At 34.5% G+C, this 23292-nt stretch overlaps 1 protein-coding gene across 1 annotated transcript; it reads right to left on the bottom strand.

Moving 5' to 3' along the window:
• Window positions 1-21629: 21629 nt before the first annotated feature.
• Window positions 21630-23064, bottom strand: LOC129803852 (uncharacterized). Its single transcript, XM_055850663.1, has 2 exons — window positions 22925-23064; window positions 21630-22858 (listed from the first exon to the last, which is right to left on the bottom strand). Exon 2 carries the CDS (start codon window positions 22855-22857, stop codon window positions 21979-21981), a length of 879 nt encoding a protein of 292 aa, XP_055706638.1. The 5' UTR covers window position 22858; window positions 22925-23064; the 3' UTR covers window positions 21630-21978.
• Window positions 23065-23292: the final 228 nt, after the last annotated feature.

Consider the following 23292-nt stretch of genomic DNA (forward strand, 5'->3'; position numbering starts at 1 on the left):
AAGGTACAATGTCACTATCAAACTTTATGAATTTCTTAAAATACGCATGTAAGGCAAAGCGCGCTACCTTCGGACGACTCAAGCTTCGGACAATTCAATTTTTTCTCTATGTTCCTTATGGATTTCTTCACCTATAGCTCTTTTCTGAAAATTTGAGACATTGGACTAGCTATTAAAATATAATACTATAATAAGCCAAATTCATTTAGGGTAAGTGTGCCAAATTCCGGCGAGATTGCAATTTCGGCCACCTTCTTTGTTCCTCGAATTTGCATGAACTTTTAGATTTTACGTACTCTAGAGATTATACAATGCAAAAGAATAACAAAAAATGTAGCTTTGACAAACGAGATGACGTGAAAAAGATATTGGAAGAATTCCCGAAGGGCAAGGAACTATGAGAATGAAGGTGGCCGAAATAGGGCACCAAAGCTATGTCTATATTTTTATTCATTTTAAAATGTATTAAAAATGATTTTAGAGTAAATAAAGACGGTAAACTCTTTACAAGGTTCCAAGCAACACTTTTACAAAAGAAATAATAAAAAAATCAATTTGTATTTAAAATATTACATTTCAAACTTGAGACTTTGACGCTTGCATGCAACTATGCCGAAATTTGGCACACTTACCCTATAACACAATGAAAGAAATTATTTGTGCGAAGCATAAATCATCCGAAGGTAGCGAGCTTTCCCCTAATATAATTTTAAGTGTTTAAATTCTATGTTTTTCCTCTTTTCTAATAAATATTTGTTGAGTATCCTACCTACCGCGATCTGTCATTTAACCGAGCGTGCTAGGAAACACTATCAAAAACGGTGGGTAGATTTAGTGTTAATATAATATATCCAGTAGGGGAATTCTGTGACAGTATGGTAATGCCATATGACAAATTCAAATTTTTTTATGTGGTAAATTCTAAAGAACAAATCCAATATCCCATTCATGTAAATTACTAAAAGCTTCATAGAGGTCTTTGTAATGATCTTTTGATGATCGCTGGGCTTTAATGAGGTCCTGGTTCTGAATTTCACCACGTAAATTGTCATATGATATTGTCATACTGTTAGAGAATTCCCCTTCAGGACTTTGAAAAACTCCCATAGTCGACCACGTTAAATTTTTCAAACATTACAAGACAAATAATATTTTGAATATTCCACAAAAATAGTAATTATTAAAAAGAAAATTATAAAGAACGACTCTAGGAAGAAGGCCTCTAGAGTTCCCGTGATACCAACTTTAAGTTTTCGGGAACCCCTTTATAGATCTTCCCAAAAATTAGTAACATGGCTTTAATTTTCCACCAACCCCTCTTCTTTCCAAATATTCTTTTAAATACGAATAAACGTTGTATAAATTATGAATTGGACGGATTTAGGTGAAAACACCGAAAGCCAAAATCTCGAAAAAAAAGTTCCATAACTACTCCCAAGCTTGCATTCGTACTTGCTGGTGAAAAGGGGGAATTATCTGTGTTTTCCATACAATATCCTCGTTATAAGTTGGATCGGTTGGATCCCTTCCAGAATTTTGACCATTTAGGAATTTGGCTTTCAGGATTTTGGCCATTTTGGCTATCACAGTAATAGGACATATTTGGATTCATTGAAGACGTTTCTGAGTCCTCAACAAGTGACCATTGAGAATTACCCATGCGATTAAACTGGTTTTAATGATACCGATACATATCCTTATCCTTAATCAAAAATAAACAATACAATAAAAACACTTGAGACAATACAATGCTAGAAATTATATTAAATCACATTTTTCTATATTGAACACGGATGACCAATGTGATTGAAATACTAAATGTATTGTGAATTGACTTTATTGTCCTTTAATTGATTTCAGGTAGACTTTCCACAAATTGATGAAACTTAGGATATATCATAATTAACAGTTACCATATGACTCACCTGACACAAATCGTATTCAAATTCAACCATAATAGACCTGACATAATCCTGAACAAACTTTTAATTGTGAAGGTCGCTAATAGGAAAACTTTCGAGTATAAATTCACATACAGAAGATTTTTTTTTTAATTAAAAACTCAAATTATTCAACTTGTGATATTTTTTCAGATGTATATAGTTCAATCTTTTTTACGGTGATAAAATCAATCAGCAAAATATTTTATAAAATTATTGTAATTCTATGAATAATTGTTTCCTATTGTAGAAAATATGTCACGCAATAACAAATCTTGATTGAAATAAATTCCACAATAATAAAGACACCATTCTTTCTTTAGAATGTTCTGCAGAATGTGGAGAGAAGAAATGTCGTAATGAATATTAGAAAATTGCTCAATTGCTGCGTTACTCAATTAACTTTTAAATATCTTGAGGAAAATTGCTGCATTTTTGCAACTAAGAATAGACTAGAAATTGCAGAGAATATTCCCCTGTAGAAACTTTCTTAAGATACCATCTTCTCTTTCACCATGCAACAATTCTATACTACAATTCAATTAGTGCAGTCATTTGAGTAATCTAAACAATTCCTCATCCCTCTTTCAGACCATTCAATACTGCTGATGTGTTTTAAGGTATTTCAAAATTGAAATGTCTCAATAAAATCGATAAGGTGAATTTTGTAAAGATTTTTCTCTCTCAACCTGTGGACTCCATAAAAAGACACCCGAGAAGAATTTGAGATGTTGGACAAAAAATTCTCAAGATGTTGAGCAAATGGTTTGCAAAAATTGGAGCTCGTATCTAATTTCAAATGGAAATCAAATTCACGGCTATCCTCAGTCATTTTCGCCTTCACAACTCATACTTTGTAGAGTTGTGATATTTTTTGGGCTCTTTGGCACTCCTAAGATGGAATTTATTGTTTTTCTCGTACCGCATCCAATGTTCAACGTATACAATAGAATCGATATTTAAAAATAAAGAAAACAAAACCAGAATTCTCTTAAACAGAGAAATTGAGAATATAACTATATTTTACGCCAATTTCCTGGAATTTTTGCACCTTTTTTCGATAGCTCTCACAGTTTTTGCTCATAATTCACGTGAATAAGAACAGAGGAAGAATGATAAATTAAAGGACAGGAAATTCCTTTTTTAGGTTAAAATGGAAATGACGGCATAAATTTTGAAGATAACCTATTTATAGTTTTTGTGTATAATTGTGAGAATCTGAGAATAAAATAATAATGATAAGGTATAGGATAGGTTCCTAAATTAATTTACTAATATCCCTTTTATCGGAGGCAGCCAAAATCCCGAATGCTCACATTACATTACTATAGTGAGTTTTTCTAAGAAAAATTTCTAAGAAAAACTTGAAGATAATAAAATAAGGATTAAATCACAAAAGGGCAATAAGGAGTTAAATAGAACGAAAGAATGGATTATTAAAGAACAAGACGCTTTACCCAAGCAGCAAAAACTAGTCTAAACAATGTGATTTTGTAAAGTCTTGTTCTTTTCTGAACCAAGCATTTGTAGCAGAGGTTGGGGTAGATGTGAATAAAATTCAATTATGCTTTGTTGCGTCTGCCGCCGAATTACCACTACCGATCTCGTAGGCTAATCAGCAAAAACCACTGACTCAACCATCCTAGGGGAAAGTGGAGCACCCTTGAAAGTGGGGCACCTTTGAAATTGGGATTTTTCTCCTATTTTTAAGTGGAACTGAGCCATATCATAATGTAATTTAGCTTCTCAAATTGTTTGTGTACCATAATTATATCACGATAAAGCTCAATTTTATTTAAAAAGGGAGATATAATCCTAACCGGCTTATGTAGGTGAGATTCTTAATGTGAGCTAACTCGGAATGCATGCAAATTCGATTTAGAGCTCAAGTTGGGGGACGCCATTCAGTTATTTTGATTCAAATTCGTGAAATTATACAAATTTTGTATTTGAACCAAAATATCATGGAATTGAATGAAGTGATAAAAAATAAGTGTCCAAAAAAACTCCGGGAGCATGGAAGAAGCATCCACATCACGGGGACGGCGCTCCTGGGGCCGTATCTTCCAGATGTGAGAGTTTGATTTTGTGGGAAAAGTCAACTCTCCGTGTGGAACTCGCCTATTCGGTATCCACGAAATTTTCGATTGGAAATTTTATCATCAGAAACCGGGAAGAATTCTCGCGTGGTATTCCCGGTGAGAGTTTGATTAATTTACATAGAAAATAAGCAAATAAATTAAAATACCGCATTCTTTTAAGTTTTAAATGGTTTTTAAATGATTATTTCACTTAATAAATACAATTTCCGTATATTTATAATAAATTTCAATGAAGTTTTTTTCTTAATAAACTGTGCAGGGATTTCGAACTTTTTTCTTATTATCTCTTATTCTTTTCTATTTTTTTTTTGAGTTTGATACCAATCATTTTCCAAATTATTTATTATTTTAATATTATTTTGTTTAAGCTCTCGTAAATAAGAAAACAGTTGTGGCCATTTAATGATTAGATCTTTGATTAACTTATTTATATTCTTAATAAATACGAAATTGAACACATTTTTAGCAGTTTACTTGGCCGTGAACTCTTTAAAACTCTTAATTTTTGTTTTATCTAAAACCTAAGAATTATTAAATCGTATAATTTATAGGGAGTTTATCGTGAAAAGGTTCTTCTTAGTGAGTTGAAATTGTTAGATCTCGAGAACCAACAAAACAAATATTTTAAGCAGCAAAATAATACCAGTTATTATAAAATTAATAAATGAATAATAATTGAACAAATATTTAAAAATCTTGTAGTTACGTGTACTTCCTTAAATCAGAAAAAAATATTGAGTGAGATTCTTGATATTCGCATCTTTATTATCCTTTTTTATTCGACATACAATCTAACAAAAAATCGTAACTTCTCTATTGAAAAACTATTTGCAATTATTTTCAAAAAAAGCGCAAATTACGAATGGGAATTATTAAATTTTACAGGTACATATTGATATGAATCCAGTAATCCTTGTTAAATTGCTAAAAAAAAGACAAATTTAAAGAAAATTGGTTTGTTGTTACAAAAATCTCTAAAAATTCACTTTAGCATTATTTGACAATTTTCAGAAAATCTTTATAAGTATAAATTCGTATTTATAATTGAATTGGTGCTAATGCAAAGGGCTTTTTTTAATTTTTTATTATAGTAAAATATTAAAAAGAGAAATCTGGCTTGAAATGCCTTTGCAGTCATTTAAGTGTTACGAGAAGTCGCGATGAATAAATAAAAGCTTGTAACAATGTTATTTAATTGTTTATTAATTCATTGAATTTATAATTACTTCAGTATTCAGTGTTTTTTGCGACCAAAAACAGCGCGCGGAATGTCAAAAAACGATTTCCACAAAAAGTTCCACACGAAAATCTCACCTGATTCTCTCCGATATTCGTGGATACGCAGAGCGGGCATGTGGGAAAAATAGGAGAAAATGTCACGGAGAGAAGCTCGCGTAAAATCTTCTCTCACAAAGTGGAGGATACGGACCCTGGGTGGTCTACATATGGACTTAGCGGATTCTTCCAACACGGGATACAATATATGCAATATAAAATGATTACATTGTAACAAGTATTCCGACACGATTAATAATAATAATAAAAAAGTGATATATAAGTGAAATGTAGACTAGAATGTTTTTTATAATTCTGCAAAGAACTTGATGTTATTGGTTGCTCAGGAGCCGAGATAAATACGATTATGTGTTTTGAGAACGCCTCAAATCGGTTTATCGACAGTTAAATTCGACAATTGTTTGCGGAATGGTCCTTATGATTGTCAACTTTGTTTCAATTTGATGGATTATTGTAATTATGAGCCAAAGGGGTGGTCATGTATATCTTTATAAAGTGGCGTATTAATAAAAATTTATAGCAGAGTAAAATTAAAGGGAAGCTTTTAAAAAGTTCACAAAGATCCCCATCACAAAATGAAGAGGGTATTTTTGCAAAAGTTAATAGCTCAGCGTGTCGCAAATGGAAAATTTTTATGACATCCTACTACCCCAATCAACACTCTTTATTTATGTTCTTCAAAAGTTCCCTTGGTGTTGCTATTCCTTGTAGAAGTAAAAGACTACTTTTTCATTTTGGTAAAAGAACTTTTCCCGAAGTAAAGAACTTTAGAATCTGTGCAATTTTTTGTAACTTGATAGAGAAACATTATGCGGAGGAGCACTGAGAGAAATTTCTAGCAAGCAATATTTGTCTCACGAAACGTGTCTAAGTCACTGGTACTTCGTCTTATACCAGCACCCACTGTCACCATTTCCATGGTTTGTTACTATGGCGCAATGATAAATTCACCAAACACGTGTTTGACTTTATTTATGAAATTTCCTCGGTGGAACTGCAATATATTAACAGGACGAATATGTTGCTACCCTACAACACATGCCTTGGGTGAAAATGTTGAATTTTTCTCTTTCACATAACCTCTACATCTACAGCTTCTGCCCCAATTCCATTTCATCCCTTTTGATGTCTCAAAAGCACCTTGAAGGCCAAACCAACTCATTTTTCCCTTCCTTCCTGACACAGCTTTCGGAGCTTTAGCTTCTCTCTGCCAAAGAATTGTTTTATGTGCGGGTGTACATGAGAATTTATTAACATTTTGAGCCTATTCCTTAGACTTCTGACACGCATAAAGTTAATAATTCACTTCACCGTCTCTAAGGCTCATTATTACCGTCGTGATTTCTGTATGGGGAGTGAGGAAAGACGTTGAGAAATTCAAGCCATAAGGATTCTAGTAACAATTTCTTTAGTGATATTGCAAAAAGAAACAACATGCCTTTTAGAAAATGTGCTCTATATACATTTTCGTGCACTTTCTCCTGCATCCTCTGCAAAGAAAATAATAATTTCTTAGTAGAACATTCGAAACACGTTTCCAATATCCATGTGCACTAACAAAAGTTCATTAAGAAATTCTTGTACTCTGATGTTATCAACCAATACATGTTAATTATGCAACAAATTTCAAAACTATAAAGTATTTGAAGATGGACCGACAATGGATGATACTCTTATTTCTTTAGTACAGAATGTTCTTCCGGTAAGAATGTTCTTCAAGTAACTGGTGTGACAGACAATAGACAAAATCTTGACCAAAATCCAAAGAAAAGGCTAACCAAGAACCACTGAAGAAGGCCCGATAGGTGTCGAAAGCTCTGGTAAATTGTGTTTTATTTTTGGATTGCATTCAATACACCGACGAGACGCTCACCGGAAGGCCAAATAAATCGATCCGTTTATTTGAGTACCAAGCCATTTGCAGCGATCAGACAGTAAAATATTTTTTTCAGATAATTTTGCGATTTTTTCATTAATGTAAGTTACTTATGACAGAAAATTGTTGATAATTAATTGTAATGATCCTAATTCAAAAGCTCCCAACTGTTTTCCAAATCTGACAAAATAGACAAAAAACGAAATAGTGACAATATCCAAGATAATAGACTAACTAGGAAGTAAGTTGAGAGAACGACCTTGTAGAAGATGATGTAAAAATAAAAAACTCGTTAAATTTCAAAGTAAAATTCCTTCAGACAGCTACTGAAGAAAACACGATACAGTGTCGAAAGCTCTGGAAACTTGAGTGCTTTAATTTTGGACTAAATCACCTCACCGATGCTCACTGGAAGGACAATTTTGTCATGAAATAGTAGAATAAAAGTCTCAGCATCGGTTTTTCTTATCAAAAATCAGGTCCTACACACGTGACCACATTAGTCCGCATAGGGTGAATGGTGGAAAGCGAGACACTTAAGAAAAAGTTCAATTTCAAATGCATTTTTAAGCCGAATAAATATATATTTTTTTTCATTTTCTTTGCATAATGAGATTGTTTGTGAAATATTCTAACAGAATCTTAACAGTTTTTAATAGATATTTCAACCAATTAATTGGAATATTCTATTAAATTAAAAAACAACACATTTTGAAAAGATGGACAAAATTTTGAAAAGCTGGACAAAATTTTTGGAAAGCTGGACATATTGATATTAATGACAAAATATACGAAACATGTAGAAAATCAAATGTTGAATGTTTTCTGTGTATACTTGCAAATTGGATGGTAATGCTAATCCCTCCTTTATGTCCGGTTAACAGTTCAGGAGCCCTAATTGCCAAGAACTTCCTGGACGTCCAACCAAAAAGAGGTTCTGTAAATTTCACAGACGCCTCGTGCTGTCCAGCAGTTACAACTTTAAAGCAAATGAAACTTTTTAGCAGATTTGGATACTCAATCCGCCCAGGTCCTTTTCCACTTCCTTTGGGAGTTCTGTAGAGGCTCCTCTTTGTCGTTCTTCAGATGTTTTTTGCGATATTTACTATCCATTCTGTCAGAAAAAGTGGTCTTCGGAATCTGGAAATCTTTGCAGCCTTTCTCCATGAGATTTTCTCCTTATCAGCTGCTAACTGCTGTTGCAACTATTTCTCTGGATACTTGAGGATCTTAGTCTTCCTTGTGAACATGATTTCACTGCACAAAACCACCAAATTCATTCACAAAATCAACGTGTCCAAGATTTCATAAAACTTGTTTTGAAAGTAACACGAAATTAAATCACTTTTCTCTCCCTTTTAACTTCAAATTATCACAAATATTTTTTATTAACCTTTTATATGGATGTATGACCTTCGATTTTCACTGCGGACTTTATAATATTTCACAAATTATGCCGAAAAATCAAACAAAACACTTTGATACTTTCCTAGCAAGTTCCATAAAAAAACAAATGAAAATGACAACTACCGTGTCAAGGTTATGAATTTCACGCATGCAGTTCATTTTTTAAATTCTTCTTGCAAGTCACCCTTTGAGTGTTTAATAACGACTATTGCAGTTTTAGCTTCTCAAATAATCACAATAATAGGTTTAATAATCTTTTTATCGATAATTGAGATATTTAATTGATTTATTATCAAGTTTTTAGGGAGGTGTCTCTCATTCCACACTGCTTTGTCTAACTTTCCAAACTGTCTCGCTTTAGGCAAATTACCCTACTGGCGTTTTTGTTGGATGTGACCTACCATCCTTCCTTCAAATGCGTGCCCTTGTCTTTCTTAATCGTCTCGTCTCGACTGGAACTCCGGAATACTTGGCCTCTCTCTTGACGAGGGGGGCGGTCAGCCAGGGTTCAGGGATTCATTGTGTCTAAAGGCCTCTACACATTAGGAGCCATTTTTGTCAAAAATTGCATTTTTGACAGAATTTTGACGTTTCCACCTACAGCACTGCATGCAATTTCCTTTAAAATAGCAATTTTTGACAAAAATTGCTCCCAATGTGTAGAGGCTTTAAAGCAGAGCAGGAAACCTTTTACCGCACTCTTTTTGTTAAAGGAGTAGCTTTGTACAACGCACTTCCCCGTGAGGCTCGAGACTCTCGTTTGGGAATTCAAAGGCATTTCCAGGCTGGCTTTCTCTAATATTTTTGCTTTCTTTATCATCTCTTCCTCAAATTTAGTATGGACACATTTTTTCCTCACATTCTTTTTTTTCTTTTTTTCTTTTACTTTTCCCTGCCACGCAGTTGTAAGAGGATTGTAGCGTAGCCTATTTCGTGGTTTTGCAATAAACTTAAACTTAAACTACACTGACTTATGTCGGCAAAATATCGGGGTCTTACCATTAGATACGCTGCCCAAAAGGCTTTCACATAATTATGAACCTAAATGGCTTCTCTATGACCTGTGATTGTAGTTTTTTAGAAAAATGATATTAATTATTCAAAAATGCATCAATTACATCTAAATTACAATATTAGACCTGTTTTCGATTTTCACTTCCTGAAACTGGAAAACGAGCTTAACTTATAATTTAATCAGGATACGTGAAGCTTAAGACCAAGTATTGAAATAATATTGCACATCTCCATAGGTCAGATTTATTAAAGTAATACGGGAAAAATATGAAGTGTTTTAAGCTGAAGTGTGTACGAAGTATGAAATGCTCCCCTATATTCCATGTTTTCATTGAAATGAGAACGCAAAAGAAATTTAATAAAATGCTTTTCTCTCATAATCCCAATCTTCATTTCTTTAGATGGTAAAATCGCAGAAATAATATCACTGATAGATGAAATTTAGGTTGAGAGTGGGAAAAGAGCGGAAATTATCTGCCTCGAAAAATTGTGCTAATCGAGAAGAATTTGAAAAGCATAAAATAAAAAAGAGATTTTTCCATTTACTGAAGACGATTGCTTCTCCAGACAAAAGAGGAGATGAGGCATTGGAAAAGAAATCTTGCTCATTCTGCATTAATAAAAATTAAATTAAATTTTAAAGCTATAAATTTATATAAAATAGTGAAGGAATCATAAGCAAATTAAATTTAATGTCTTTATTTGTAATATTCACACTTATTACTATAGCCTTTAGCCAAATACTAACTAAAAATGATTATTTCATTACTTAGAGTTTCGCATTTTGCGGTCTCGGCTTATCATTTTTCACTTTTGTAACCTTTGTTGTAGGGTAAAGTGATATAATTTGGACATAGTGTTACAAGTTGGACAATTCACCGGTACAAGTTGGACATGTTTTTTTTTCTTGATAAAAACATTACAAAATTTGTTTTTAAGTACAAGGAACCAAATTATAAAACTAAAGCATTAAAAATATACAAATAAAAATGAAATACCAAATTTATCAAAACAAAAAGTCCAGTCCAAATTGTATATCATTGTCCAACTTGTACCACTGTCCAACTTGTACCAATTTACCCTAGATCTCGTAGCCTTAACGTGAGAAATCACTGAGGTCAAAAGTTTACTCTTAATAAATAGGGTATTTTTAAATGTCTCGACAGATTCGTGAGATCTTAAATTACTATTATTGGCCATTTTCCATCCTCCGTCCCATTGAAATGCCAAAACAATGTGGCGTTTCTGGTGTTTACGGATATGATGAATATGGTTACGGAATAAATTCATAACTTCAGCCTCACTCTCCGAATTATATAAACGCACGTTGAGAGAAAATTCCAAGACTTCCAGCACACTAAATGACTAATATACTTAATGGTGAATGTGAGGACGTGCTGAGAATTTCAATACAACCGTCTCAGAGTTTTAGCAATATTCCCCCTTTTTCGCCAAAACATGCCACATAATGCTCCAAACATTGGTGCAGAGAAGATGGAACCCAAACACTACCCAATTCAGGCGCCACATTGAGTGAACCAAGGTGAATTGTAACATATTCCAATTTATTATTACGATTATTTCAACCAGCTCCATACACAATTTTATTTAATCTCTTCGTGATATTTCTCAAAATTTCGCACTAATACCATTTATTTCATACCGCCACATGCAGTGAATTTCTCCAAAATTCATTGAGTAATTGTTATTCAGTGGAGCACAAACTTGGAGCGTCTCATCTTTTGAAAATATAATGGAGAGTGGTGCTTTTTGTGATGCTCCTCCCCAAAATGATCTGACACTGAGAAATTTGCCAAATTAACCATTTCATTCTTTCAGAACAATTCTTTTTTACTGACATCCTCTCGATCAATTAGGCAGAAAAGTGCTGATGTTGTCACTTAAAGAATTCTTTGAGCAAAATGTGTGTCGTAAAAATCTAGCCTAATTAAAAAGTCATTCCTATCATTTCTCATTAACACTCTCCGGTGAACCCCTCAGGAAATAATTTAAAATGAAAGCACTAATTTGGAATTGCTATAGGCGAAGTATATATTAGGGAACTTGGTAGTTTGAAGTGATTTTTGCCAACCTGACCAGAAGATACAAACATACTAAAGAAAAATCCAAAAACAAGATCTTTATTTGACTCACGGCGTTATCACACTTGCACATTAAAATTTTAATGTGATTCACATTAATTGTCGCTTGTGAGCGTCCAAATATGTTATTTGAGTCTTTGAGTCACTTAATATTTGGGGTTTTTCTATTTATTGATAAAGAAGTGGACTTGGTCTGCAAAAATAAGTTTAAATTTACCTAAAGCATAAATATTTTTCACATTAAAAACTTAAAGAGAAAATCGCATTAATTTTTCGCATTAATGCTATAAATCAATTTATATCAAATTTTGCGGGCCGAGTCTACCTTTTTATCAACAAATGGATCAAATTTTGAATATAAAATGATTCAAACACACAAATTACACATTTGGACTCTCACCAGCGACAATTAATGTGAATCATATTAAAATTTTAATGTGCAAGTGTAATAACACTAGGGAAGTATCAGGTAGATCCAGTTTAATTTTTTCTGTGTAATTTTATTGAAGTATTTTAAAATCTTTGATTATTAAGTATTTATTATATTAAGTTAATTTAGTATTAATAAGTAATTGAACGCACGAAAGAAGAATTATAATTAAAAGTAGGAGAGACCGGGTAGAATTGGGACACTTTTTCATACATATTTTGACTTTGAGACAGTATTCCAAAAATTTACGATAATTTATTAAAATTTTATGCGATTTATAGGATAGGGGAGACTGGGGCAAAATTTGTCAAAACGGATATTTTATTTTTTCACAAACTATCAAAGAATCAGAATGATTTCTGTTTAGCATATTCTTATAGGAAATTTACCACTCTACAACTTTGTCGAAGTAATTTATCTCTGACTTAAAAGTAAATACGCTTACAGGGCCATTTTCCAAACGCTGTTATTGGCAAGAAAATTCTCTTCGCCGCCTTAGAAATGGAAGAAGGGCGAATTGGGCGAGATGAGCCGAACGATGTTTGCCGAGTAAGTGTCACATAGCAAAACAGGGGAAAAAGGTAGCGCAGTGTTTTTTATTTATGGAAGTCTAGAGAAATTTAAGCATTAAAAATACATTTGTGATGTGGGAAATTCAGCAAACACACACTAATGCAAAAATTCTTGAAAATTGATGGAAATTGATATCTCTTGAAGGGCAAATACTTCAAAAAGCGGACTCAAAATTTCAAAATATATTTTTTTTATTTTCTATATTCCTTGCGCGAATTCCTTAACACCTTTGACCATTATTGAAATTCACGAAAGCAATTTGTGATAAAAATTTGAAGTCTCAGTCATTTTTCTTTTGGAAGATATTGAATTTTGAAATTTTCGATTTGACAAATTTTGCCCCAGTCTCCCCTACTTATTGGTATTGACTTTGTAAAAAGTATTCGATAGAACTGGGAAAACAACTGAATTTTCTTGGAGAAGATAAAACATTTAACTTGACGCTTTGTCTCAAACCTGCCCGATTTGGGGCAGTGTGGGACGCAAAAGGGGATGTTTGGGACGCATATTTCTCGCATAATTTGCATTATTGGAGCATGTTAATTAATTTTAAATGCTAGATTATAAATATTTCTAACATAAATACAAATTATTTTTTATTTCATACTTTGAAATTAATATCAATCTTATTTATACAGTAGAGTCATTTTTGTCAATCAGTTATTTAATGTATTTTCTTCTTATTTACGATCCAAGCTTTTTTTGCTCTTTTTTTCTTAATATTGGAATCATCGTCACCAAATTCCTCAGACGAGTAGATTCTCTTGACACTTTTAGTTTTGAATTCATTGAATTCTACCCCTGTCCCAAACCTCCCCGGTCTCCCCTAGTCCAATAAGTCAAATTACCTTTTCAATTAGAGCCTTCAAATATTTTCCGCAGTTTTTAATTTCTATTTTTTCATATAGCACATCAAATACTATTTTTAGCTAATTGTTATGCAATTCTAAAATCCCACAGATTGTGCTAAAAAACTACGTATTAATTCAGCTAATTTGTTAGTTTAAAAAAGGCTAGCGGGTGAGTTTGTTGTTATACAAGACAATTTCGTGCGTTGCCGATAATTACCTTTCATGTCAGCGTTATAATACGACGAAAGCTTTTAATACACATCACTAATCAATGCAATTATCCTTAAAACTTTCCTGCAGCATATTTGTTATCAAATTATCCAATTTTTTAAATCTGTTCAAATCGTTCAAATACACTCAAATTCAATCACTCTAAAATTGATTTTTGAGAATGTCACCTGAGGCTAGAAAATGGAAAAGCTATTTTTGCAAAATGCTATTACCAGGCAAAATGTTGTAGAGCAGTAATTTAATGCTTTGAGTGATTAGGCAGGATTATATTTTAACTGACAGAATTTGCTGAGGAACGTGACAAATATGGAAAAATAATTAGACTGAAATTTAATTATTACAATTATACTCACCCTCGTCATTATTCATCAGCATTTTGGCTAATCGCCCAAGCATAGAAGCTCCCTTTAATGACTGTTTTAACAAATGGAAATATAATATGAAAGCGATGAACTTTGGGTATTGCAGTGCATTTGGTTTCAAATTAAATAACCAATTTTGAACAATTAATCAAAAGCTCTTCTAATTTTCTATACTTTCATCCACCAACCGAAACTCTACACACAATTTAATTAATTTCTGAAGAAGTTTAAAATTTATTCATTATTAATGATTCATATATGATAATTTATTTTCAGTATGGAGTTTCTAATTGCAAGAGGGCTTTTTGCAAATTAATGGCCCCTGGTGAGTCTCTTGCTAGAAAAGTAAAAGCAGTCCTGAAAGCTCAAATAGTTTGAGGAAATTGAGAATTAAGAATTTTATTCAATGTTTGTTATGAAATAGAAATCAATATTTAAGTGCAAATGTTGTGCTTAGCACTTAACCATAAATGCTGTTATACTTGAACTAGTAAATTTCTCTTTAAGTGTCTTAAGGTGCTGGTAATATTCCTTTATGTGTAAGAGTTCAAATTATCCAATTAAATTGGAATGTTTGTTTTGTCCAAAATCATTCAATTCGATAAGCTACTTCTCCGTTCACACTCAAAATCCAATTTAGATATAGTTTTTCCTTTACTTCTTGTACTCGAATAATCTCTCCTTTACTGCAACTTTTGAACATAGAACAACATAAAAGCACCTCAGAAATACAAAACAATACAGAGTTTGTCACAGAAAATTTATGAGTAAGACAATCAATTCGATCGCTGGAAAATTATGTAAAGAAGAGAAACATCCAAAGAAAACATTTATTCTTCTCCAAATCTTTTAAAATACTCAAAACTCAGTAGAACCTGAAGTAAGGAAATGTACGTAAACTTTAATTACTTAGAATTATATAGCTACGAGCAACCGTCCATTGACACTGAAGTTTTGACTAAAGTTCAGTAGTTTTAAAATATCACAAAAAATCCAAATTTAACTATAGTTAGGTAATAAAAATGTTATTTTCACGTCAATAAAATAACTTGAAGTAACTGCTACTATAACGTAATTTCTATTTGACTGAATGACATAATAATTGACCAAAGTATCACTCAAGTCTTCTGAAAATTTTGCTTAGACGACTTACGTAATTTTCAAGTTCGTTCGAGAATCTTCAAGAATTCGATGCTGAATTGAAATATATATCCTTCATTTAGGGTAAAGTGTGCCAAATTTCGGCATAGTTGCATGCAAGCGTCAAAGACTCAAGTTTGAAATGAAATATTTTAAATACAAATTGATTTTTTTATTCTTTCTTTTGTAAAAGTGTTGCTTGGAACCTTGTAAAGAGTTTGCCGTCTTTATTTACTCTAAAATCATTCTTAATACATTTTAAAATGAATAAAAATACAGTAGACTCTCACTCAATCGGCTCTTTCTCAATCGGGCGACAAATTTTGTTGACAGTTTTCACGTTTAATTATGAAGCTAATTCGCTCAAATTCGCTGTAGTTCTTCCTATTTTATCGTGATCCTTTATAATTGAGCGCTTTTTGTGGAATTTACAAAGGCTTTGACGCTAAATTCTATCGCTAAACCGGATGACATTTTGCCCCATATTCCCGATTGAGAGAGAGTCTACTGTATAGGGATAGCTTTGGTGCCCTATTTCGGCCACCTTCATTCTCATAGTTTCTTGCGCTTTCGAAATTCTTCCAATGTCTTTTTCACGTCATCTCGTTTGTCGAAGCTACATTTTTTGTTATTTTTTTGCATTGTATAATCTCTAGAGTACGTAAAATCTAAAAGTTCATGGAAATTCGAGGAACAAAAAAGGTGGCCGAAATTGCAAGCTGGTCGGAATTTGGCACACTTACCCTATCTGCATAAGGATCAAGAAAATTTACTAAGTATTTTAGACAGACTTAAGACTTAGTCATATGGCTCAACTTCTCTAAATTCTTAACAGTTAAGACTTTTTGAAAAAATATGACTTAGAATTAGATATTAAGAGTAATTGGTCCACTGGCTTCTGAAAAACCAATAAAATTCTTTGTTATTTAGGATTTCAAAACTTTCAATAACTGGGCTAAACCTCTAGCCTAAAGACAGCTTTATAGGCTTAAGCCTAGAGCTGTCGGACAACGTTTATTATTGTGTCTCCTGGGTTTTGCAGAAGATGAAACGAAGACACATGACTGCGAAATCCAAAGTACAAGAAAGCATGGGGTATGCCCGGTATGCCAGAACGGCCGGATTTTTTTTACGTTAACGTAAAAAACCGAAAAAATTTAATGTTTTCTACTTCAAATATTGAGCTGTTGAAATCTTTAAAATTAATTGCTGGAGATATCCATCGAGTTTAGCTGACTCATTTGACAGAAAATTTAACTTGAAAATTTTGCGAACCTTTTTGTCAATATTAATTGTATGTGCAGAGAATCATTAATCAGAGCAAGTGACACTTAAGTAACCCAATCTTTTTAGGAAATAGATAAAATTCCTACCTCTGTCCAGGATCATTAATCTAGGGATCTCTCGTAAACTAGAGTGCTCTACCACACGAAATTTAAGACACAAACTCTGACTTGCCACACAGCTTTAACCAACTGCAGTGTACACTTCAATCAATCATTCTGTAAATTTAGAGATTTGGAAAGAGTATCGTGCGTACAATTGATCCAATAGCCCATGTATTAAGTACTGAACCGATTAAGGGCGAGAAGGTCAAAAATTGCTAAATCACCTTTAAAAATTGGTTGGTACAACTTTGGTACCAACGCAACACGAGTGTTTTAAACTTCATCAAACTACTTGAAAATTCTCAAACGAGTTCTATTCGAATACCAGATGTTCTGATCGATGACTAATGTCTCAAAAGATCAGTTTATTCATTTTTATAAAGCAACTAGGCACTGGATTGATTCTTGGATTGTGTCTAAAGAATAGTCGTTCTACGACCGCAGAAATAGTGTTGTTGCAAACCTATATACCTATACCTTCAACCTTTTTTAAGAGAATGCTTCACAGGGTAAATGCCATGCCCTAGAGAATTTTCAGTTTATTGTATACTTCATGCGAGCAATTCGTATCCGCTATGACTATGGATGCTCTTACTCCTAATATAATTCAGAAAATTAATTAAGAATTAGGACCTTAAATTGAACATAGTCTTACTTAATTTCAGACACAAATCAAACGATAAATCATTACACATAGAAAATCCTAATATAACACAATTTATTTCTTTATTTGTTATCTCTCTGTAAGATGATTAGCCCGTAAGAAGAATATGTAGAGTGGTGGCATTACATGTGGCCTCTGTTTTATCTTATTGCCTCCTAGCAGAAAACTTTGCAATGTCACAAAATGATTTCGAAAAACCTCAAAATTAAAGATATTTTAAAGATACATTTTTTTTTGGTTTTCGGTATTATTTTCTGACAAAAATTGCGACGAGGCCATAAGTAAAGACAGGCCACATGTAATTCCGCCATCCTATCCCTGTATCACCCTTAGTGTTACTTGGGTTTGTTGGATAAATTCTTACGAATTGGACTTATTAGCCTCTGGGCAGCTCGTTATCCTCTAGAGAAGTTCAAATCTCCAAACACAATAGCAATTAATTGTGTCTCTTCCATGTATCGATTGTTTACAAGACTTTTCGCTATTTTTTTGTGTTCTTGGATTTTATAAAAAGTTTAGTTCCAAAGGGTGAGAAAATATGTCTCATGGCCCATTTGTGCGCGCGTGCTAATGATGAGGCAAATGATGGACTGAAAAGTCCTGCTTCGTGGCTTTAATAGAGTTAGTCATGCAAATTTTCCACTTGGAAAACTTTATTCAATTTCTGCAGTGCAATTTTCCACATGAGTAGCTCAATAATGAATCCATAAGTGCGAGATTGTGATACAAAGCGCCGTCTCATGATTCTCTATTGGCATCACAAACAACACTGAGACTATGGCTCCTGCTGTGATCTCAGTGCCATGTCTCCTTCCGGAAGCATTATAACAAGACGTGATGATATTCAAGAGTCGCTTAAGAGAATCGCATCATGTTTCAGCCATTTCAAACTCACAAACTAAACAAAATTGACGTTCTGATTAATGTTTCTCCTGTCGCAAGGTTCAATTGCCATTTGTGCCCACCCACAAAACCAGAGCACGCAGTCGCGTTTGCTTAACATTTGAAACAATTAATACCTCATTGAGGAAGACATCAATAGAAATTAGACTCCCAGACTCTAATTTAACACTCAAATACACAATTGGGACACACATGTAATTACACTGTTTGTACCACAATATCCACCAATCAATCTCACGAGAATTTAGAAAAATAATTATTTGGAAATTTCAGTAAAGCTATTAAAATATTTTTAAACATGTTGCAAACAGTAAGGTGGAATAACTTGATCGTTTTCCGTAGAGTGCTACTTAAACGCTGGTTTTTGGACTGATGAAATTCTTTTTTTCTTCTTCTAAATCCATAGAATTATTCACTGTTTCATGCAAAAACATAATATAAAAAAAATTATCAAAAATATTAAAGAAAATTTATAAAATAATGATAATACTGAAACAAGTTAGTATGCACTAAGTGGGTCGCCTTTTCGCTAATTCGATGAAATGGTCTTTTAATTGGATCATTCAATTTACAAGCATATTAAAACGATAAAATAATTTTTTAATACATTTTAAATTTTTTTATTGGATTATTTCATTTAACATTTAATGTGAAAAGCAATCTTTAGTGTAATATCAGTTTTATGAACAACAATTGGAAATTTTTAAAATGTAATATACCTGAAATGTTTTGAAAAGTTACAGAATAATATAATTTGGCTTATTGTAGAAATTCTAACAAATTAAGATCAACATTTTTCATTTTGGATAAATCGATTCGCAGATACGCCTAATACTAATTCGCTGATCAAACGTTTTTATCCTTTAATTTTTATTACTGTTCAGTAGTACAAAGCTTGTTTTGAAATTTTTGAGAAGACTCTTCTATAGCAATAGTGCGATATAACTAAAAGTAGTACACGATTCCTTCACCATTTTCAATCAAATTGATCTTTTGATGGCTTTTCACTGTGTTGCTCAAGGCTTTCTCCTATACAAACTCTATTAGACTTCAGAAGTTTTCCCTTGAATTATTTCTTTCAATTTCTTACATTTCTATTAATTTTTATATTGTCAAATCTTGATATATTTAGTCAAAATGTCTTGAACAGAATATAAAACTGTTACAATTAATTTAAGTTTAAATAATAGTGTCCATCAACTAAATTTGGACTCCTCATATATAGATTTTGAAATAATAAAATGAAGTACCTACTTCTAGACAAAAGTAATTCTAAAAATATTACAAGAAGTTTATGTGTTTAAAATTTCGATACAATTTTAAAATAGGAGGAAGTGGGGTATCCCTGCATTAAGGCAGGTTTGAAATTAGTTTTCTCTTGTTGTCGGGCTTTTGCCCTGAAAGATTCCTCTGGGAGACCAAGGCTTATCGCGGCCAATTGCCCGGCAGCGACCCAGCTCTGTGCCCCCATCCGAACACTTCCAGGCCATGTTACCGACTGACTGACAGTGTCGCCTGTCAGTCAATCCCCCACACGGCGGGCAACAGAACTATACCACCAGTAAAAGGCCTTGCTTGGAGCGAGAGGCGGGAAATATGAATTTCCCGCGAACAGGGAAGGGAATCCACCAGCCGGGCTCTATTTCGCTATCAGGTGGAAAATCTCGACTACAATTCGGCCATCCGACGACTCACCGTCCTCGGTGTAGTCATTACCAAAAGGGAAAGGTGGTGCTATTGCCTAAGCACTACCTCCAATTCAATTACCCTTAAGGTGACTGCCACTGGCCTCAGGAACTCCATTCTGAAATCAACTTCAGCAGCCGTTACATCCGCTTTTCAAACCTACAAAAAGCAAAGTGCCCTTCTGGTATCAGCAACATCCACCCCAAAACTGCTCCTATATTGGCCGGGATTATTTCCATGCACAAGCAAGCCTCCGTTTGTCTCATGCAACTACCAGACCGGCATTAAGTCATGAAACTTTTGCTACATGATCCGCTTCTACCTTACGGATCTCTCTATCAGTTACGTCTTTCCCAAATTTGACAGAACTGTGCTCCTGTCCGAAATTACCAATTATCGGACCAACAGAACTGTGGTGGGGTAACTTAACCTCGTCCCCTTACTCATAACTGCGTCTCCGAAATCAACAGGACTGTATGCTCGCCCAGAACTGCACCAGACCCACAGAACTGTACACAGAACATGCGAACATATGCGCTCTATCCGTAACTGCTCACACGGAATCCCTAGATCTGTGCACCTGTCCGGAATGCCCACCAGACCGACAGAACTGTCCGGAGATCTTCTATGGCATAAGCCATTTTGACCGTCCGCACCCGCATATATCTGACTGCTTATCCAGACTCTTACAGATCTGTACACCTGTCCGGAATGCCCACCGGACCGACAGAACTGTCCAGGGAACTTCTATGGCATAAGCCATTGCGACCCTCCGCGCCCCGTTGTCCGTGACTGCTTACCCGGACTTCAAGCAGAACTGTACACCTGTCTGGAACGTCTCCCAAACCGACAGTGCTGTATCGGGCTTCTACGGCATTAGCCGCTGCGTCCATCCGCAGCCCTCTATCCGTAACTGCTTACACGGATTTCAAGCAAAACTGTACTGTACACCTGTCTGGGACGTCTCCCAAACCGACAGTACTGCATCGGGCTTCTACGGCATTAGCCGCTGCGTCCATCTGCAGCCCTCTTATCTGCAATTGTTCACCATAATTTCAGCACAATTTGCATTAATCTGGAGCGAATATCAGACCGATAACACTGTGTTCGACAATTCCCGCTGCATACTCGTAATCCCTTCAACTTGTTGAATTTTCTCTCAGTATTTCCAGATTCAAGTCGTCTGCTGCCTTTCCATCATTCAATTCCGTGAGGAAGCTTTAATTCCACAATAGTGACTCTGAATCCAAACCTCTTACACTTCTTAAGCACCTGTCAATTATTAGAAAATCAGTGTTAGATTCAGAAAAAAAAACCACCTGATATAACTCATGGACATATCTCTTTTAATACAGCTGGATAATGCCCTTAACTCAACACTGAAATACCATATCTCTCAGCACATTGCTTGGCTTCCGCAATCTCAAGAATTATCAGCCCTCTACCAAGCAAAATAACTTTAAACGTTAGCTCTGGCACCACTTAATCACCTTCCTCTAATTTTAAAATCGGAAATCTATTGCCTTGATATATCCCGGTTCTACACAGTAATGTAGTCCAATATTTCCATATTAGTCACCAGGAAATTGCCTGAATTTCCAATAGATTGGTTCAACATACTTGCTCTTGTGGCTAAATCCTGTAAAATTTCTTGATGTAAAAAAACAAATACAGAATTTTGAACTACAAACTTTAATTCAATCAATTCATCATAAACTCTCAATATTTAAATGATTTTCTCTTTTGAAATTGATTAACTGCAACACTTTTCAAAAAAATCAAGCCATATTCCATACTCATCCTACCAAGAGCAGGAATAACAAAGGATATCACTACCTCTTTTCCTCATAAATCGAACCATGTCTTAATCACGCCATATTGATACATGAAACCTTTCAATGCGTAGACATCTTTACTACCTTTATCAATTCAACTATCAGCATCTTTAAATTGGCGGTCTCACAAAATTCATTTTCTTGAGCGATAGCTCCCCTCATCGCTTCAATTCGGTAATTAGGAATTATCCTTCGGGCATTTTCGGGCAATATGCCCCTTCTCCCTGCACCAGAAACACACTATGTCTTTGTTGTAACCCCTAGACCTTTCTGCTTCCTCTTTGTGATGTTCATCCAGAGAAATCTTCTTCTTCTTTTCTTGAGGCTCCCAGCTTTCTTCCCTCTCTTTCCAAAATTCTTTTCCCAACTCTTCCTTCTTCTCTGAGTTTGACAAAAAGTGCTTCCTAGCGTCCTCCAATTTCACCACAGATTGCGCTTCTTTGAGTTTCACCAAAAGCTTTGCGACTGTGTCGCACTCCCCCATAGCAACATGAGACTTGATCGCTGGATCCGTCAGACCACTTACTATCATCTTAATGATGGCTGAAGTTGGCATTTTTATCGAATCTCCAAGTAGCTGCATGTAATACACGTAGTCTTCCATAGATTCACTGTCCTTCTTTTGCCTTGACATCATTTTCTGCTGTGTCACTGTCCAATCAGTCGTATCTGGGAAAGCCTCCAAAATACGACGTTTAAAGACTTCCCACTCCGTCAACTCAGCCCTCTTAGACTCATACCAATCCAAAGCGGCACCCCTGAGCCTCACGTATGCATAGTGAAGGGTCTGATTTGGCCTCCATCGGTGCATGGATGCCAAATCCTCCAGAGTTTTAACCCATCTCTCTGCTGTCATGTGGACAGATTCTCCAGGGCGAAACTTGGGCACCATATCTTTTAGTTCTGATGAAGTCGGCTTCCACATAGTTTCCTGCCTATGCTCTCTTCTTTGATCAATTTGGTCCCGGAGTTGTTCATTTTCTCGGCGCAAACGGGCCAGTTCTTCGCGCATTGACTCTCCGTGACTCCTACGGAGTCTTCCCCTTTCCTGTGGCATTCTGCAAAATCCCCCCCAATTCTCGTAAACAGCTATACCAAAAGATGTTCTCAACACAATTCCTTACGTGCTCCAATCCTTTTACAGTTGTAATTATCACTCTTCTTACGATTAAAACAAAAAAAGAAATTGACAATAACCAAAACTGCTTCACGATTTCACGGGAATTTTCCAGAATTGTCAAATAATTTCGACAATTTCCTTGACCCAAACCCATCGAGCAATAGGTGACGCCATCTACCTTCTAACACACTCAAGGTGTTATACATGCTGTCAGTCTCCGCGAGTTTTCTGACATTTCCCCTATTTTTCCCCTACATCTCTAAAATGATTTCTTTTCAGCCAGAAATCATCGCGCCCCAAAATGAGCCCCCCGCTACACCCAGAGACTCCTCCAACTTCATTCCCCATATCTCAAAACTAAAGCCATTTATT

Source organism: Phlebotomus papatasi, chromosome 2 (assembly GCF_024763615.1).
Source record: "Phlebotomus papatasi isolate M1 chromosome 2, Ppap_2.1, whole genome shotgun sequence".
Taxonomy (NCBI): Eukaryota; Metazoa; Arthropoda; class Insecta; order Diptera; family Psychodidae; genus Phlebotomus; species Phlebotomus papatasi.

Coding starts and splice junctions, on each gene's coding strand:
- LOC129803852 (XM_055850663.1), bottom strand. CDS start 22,857: ATGCCACAGGAAAGGGGAAGACTCCGTAGGAGTCACGGAGAGTCAATG.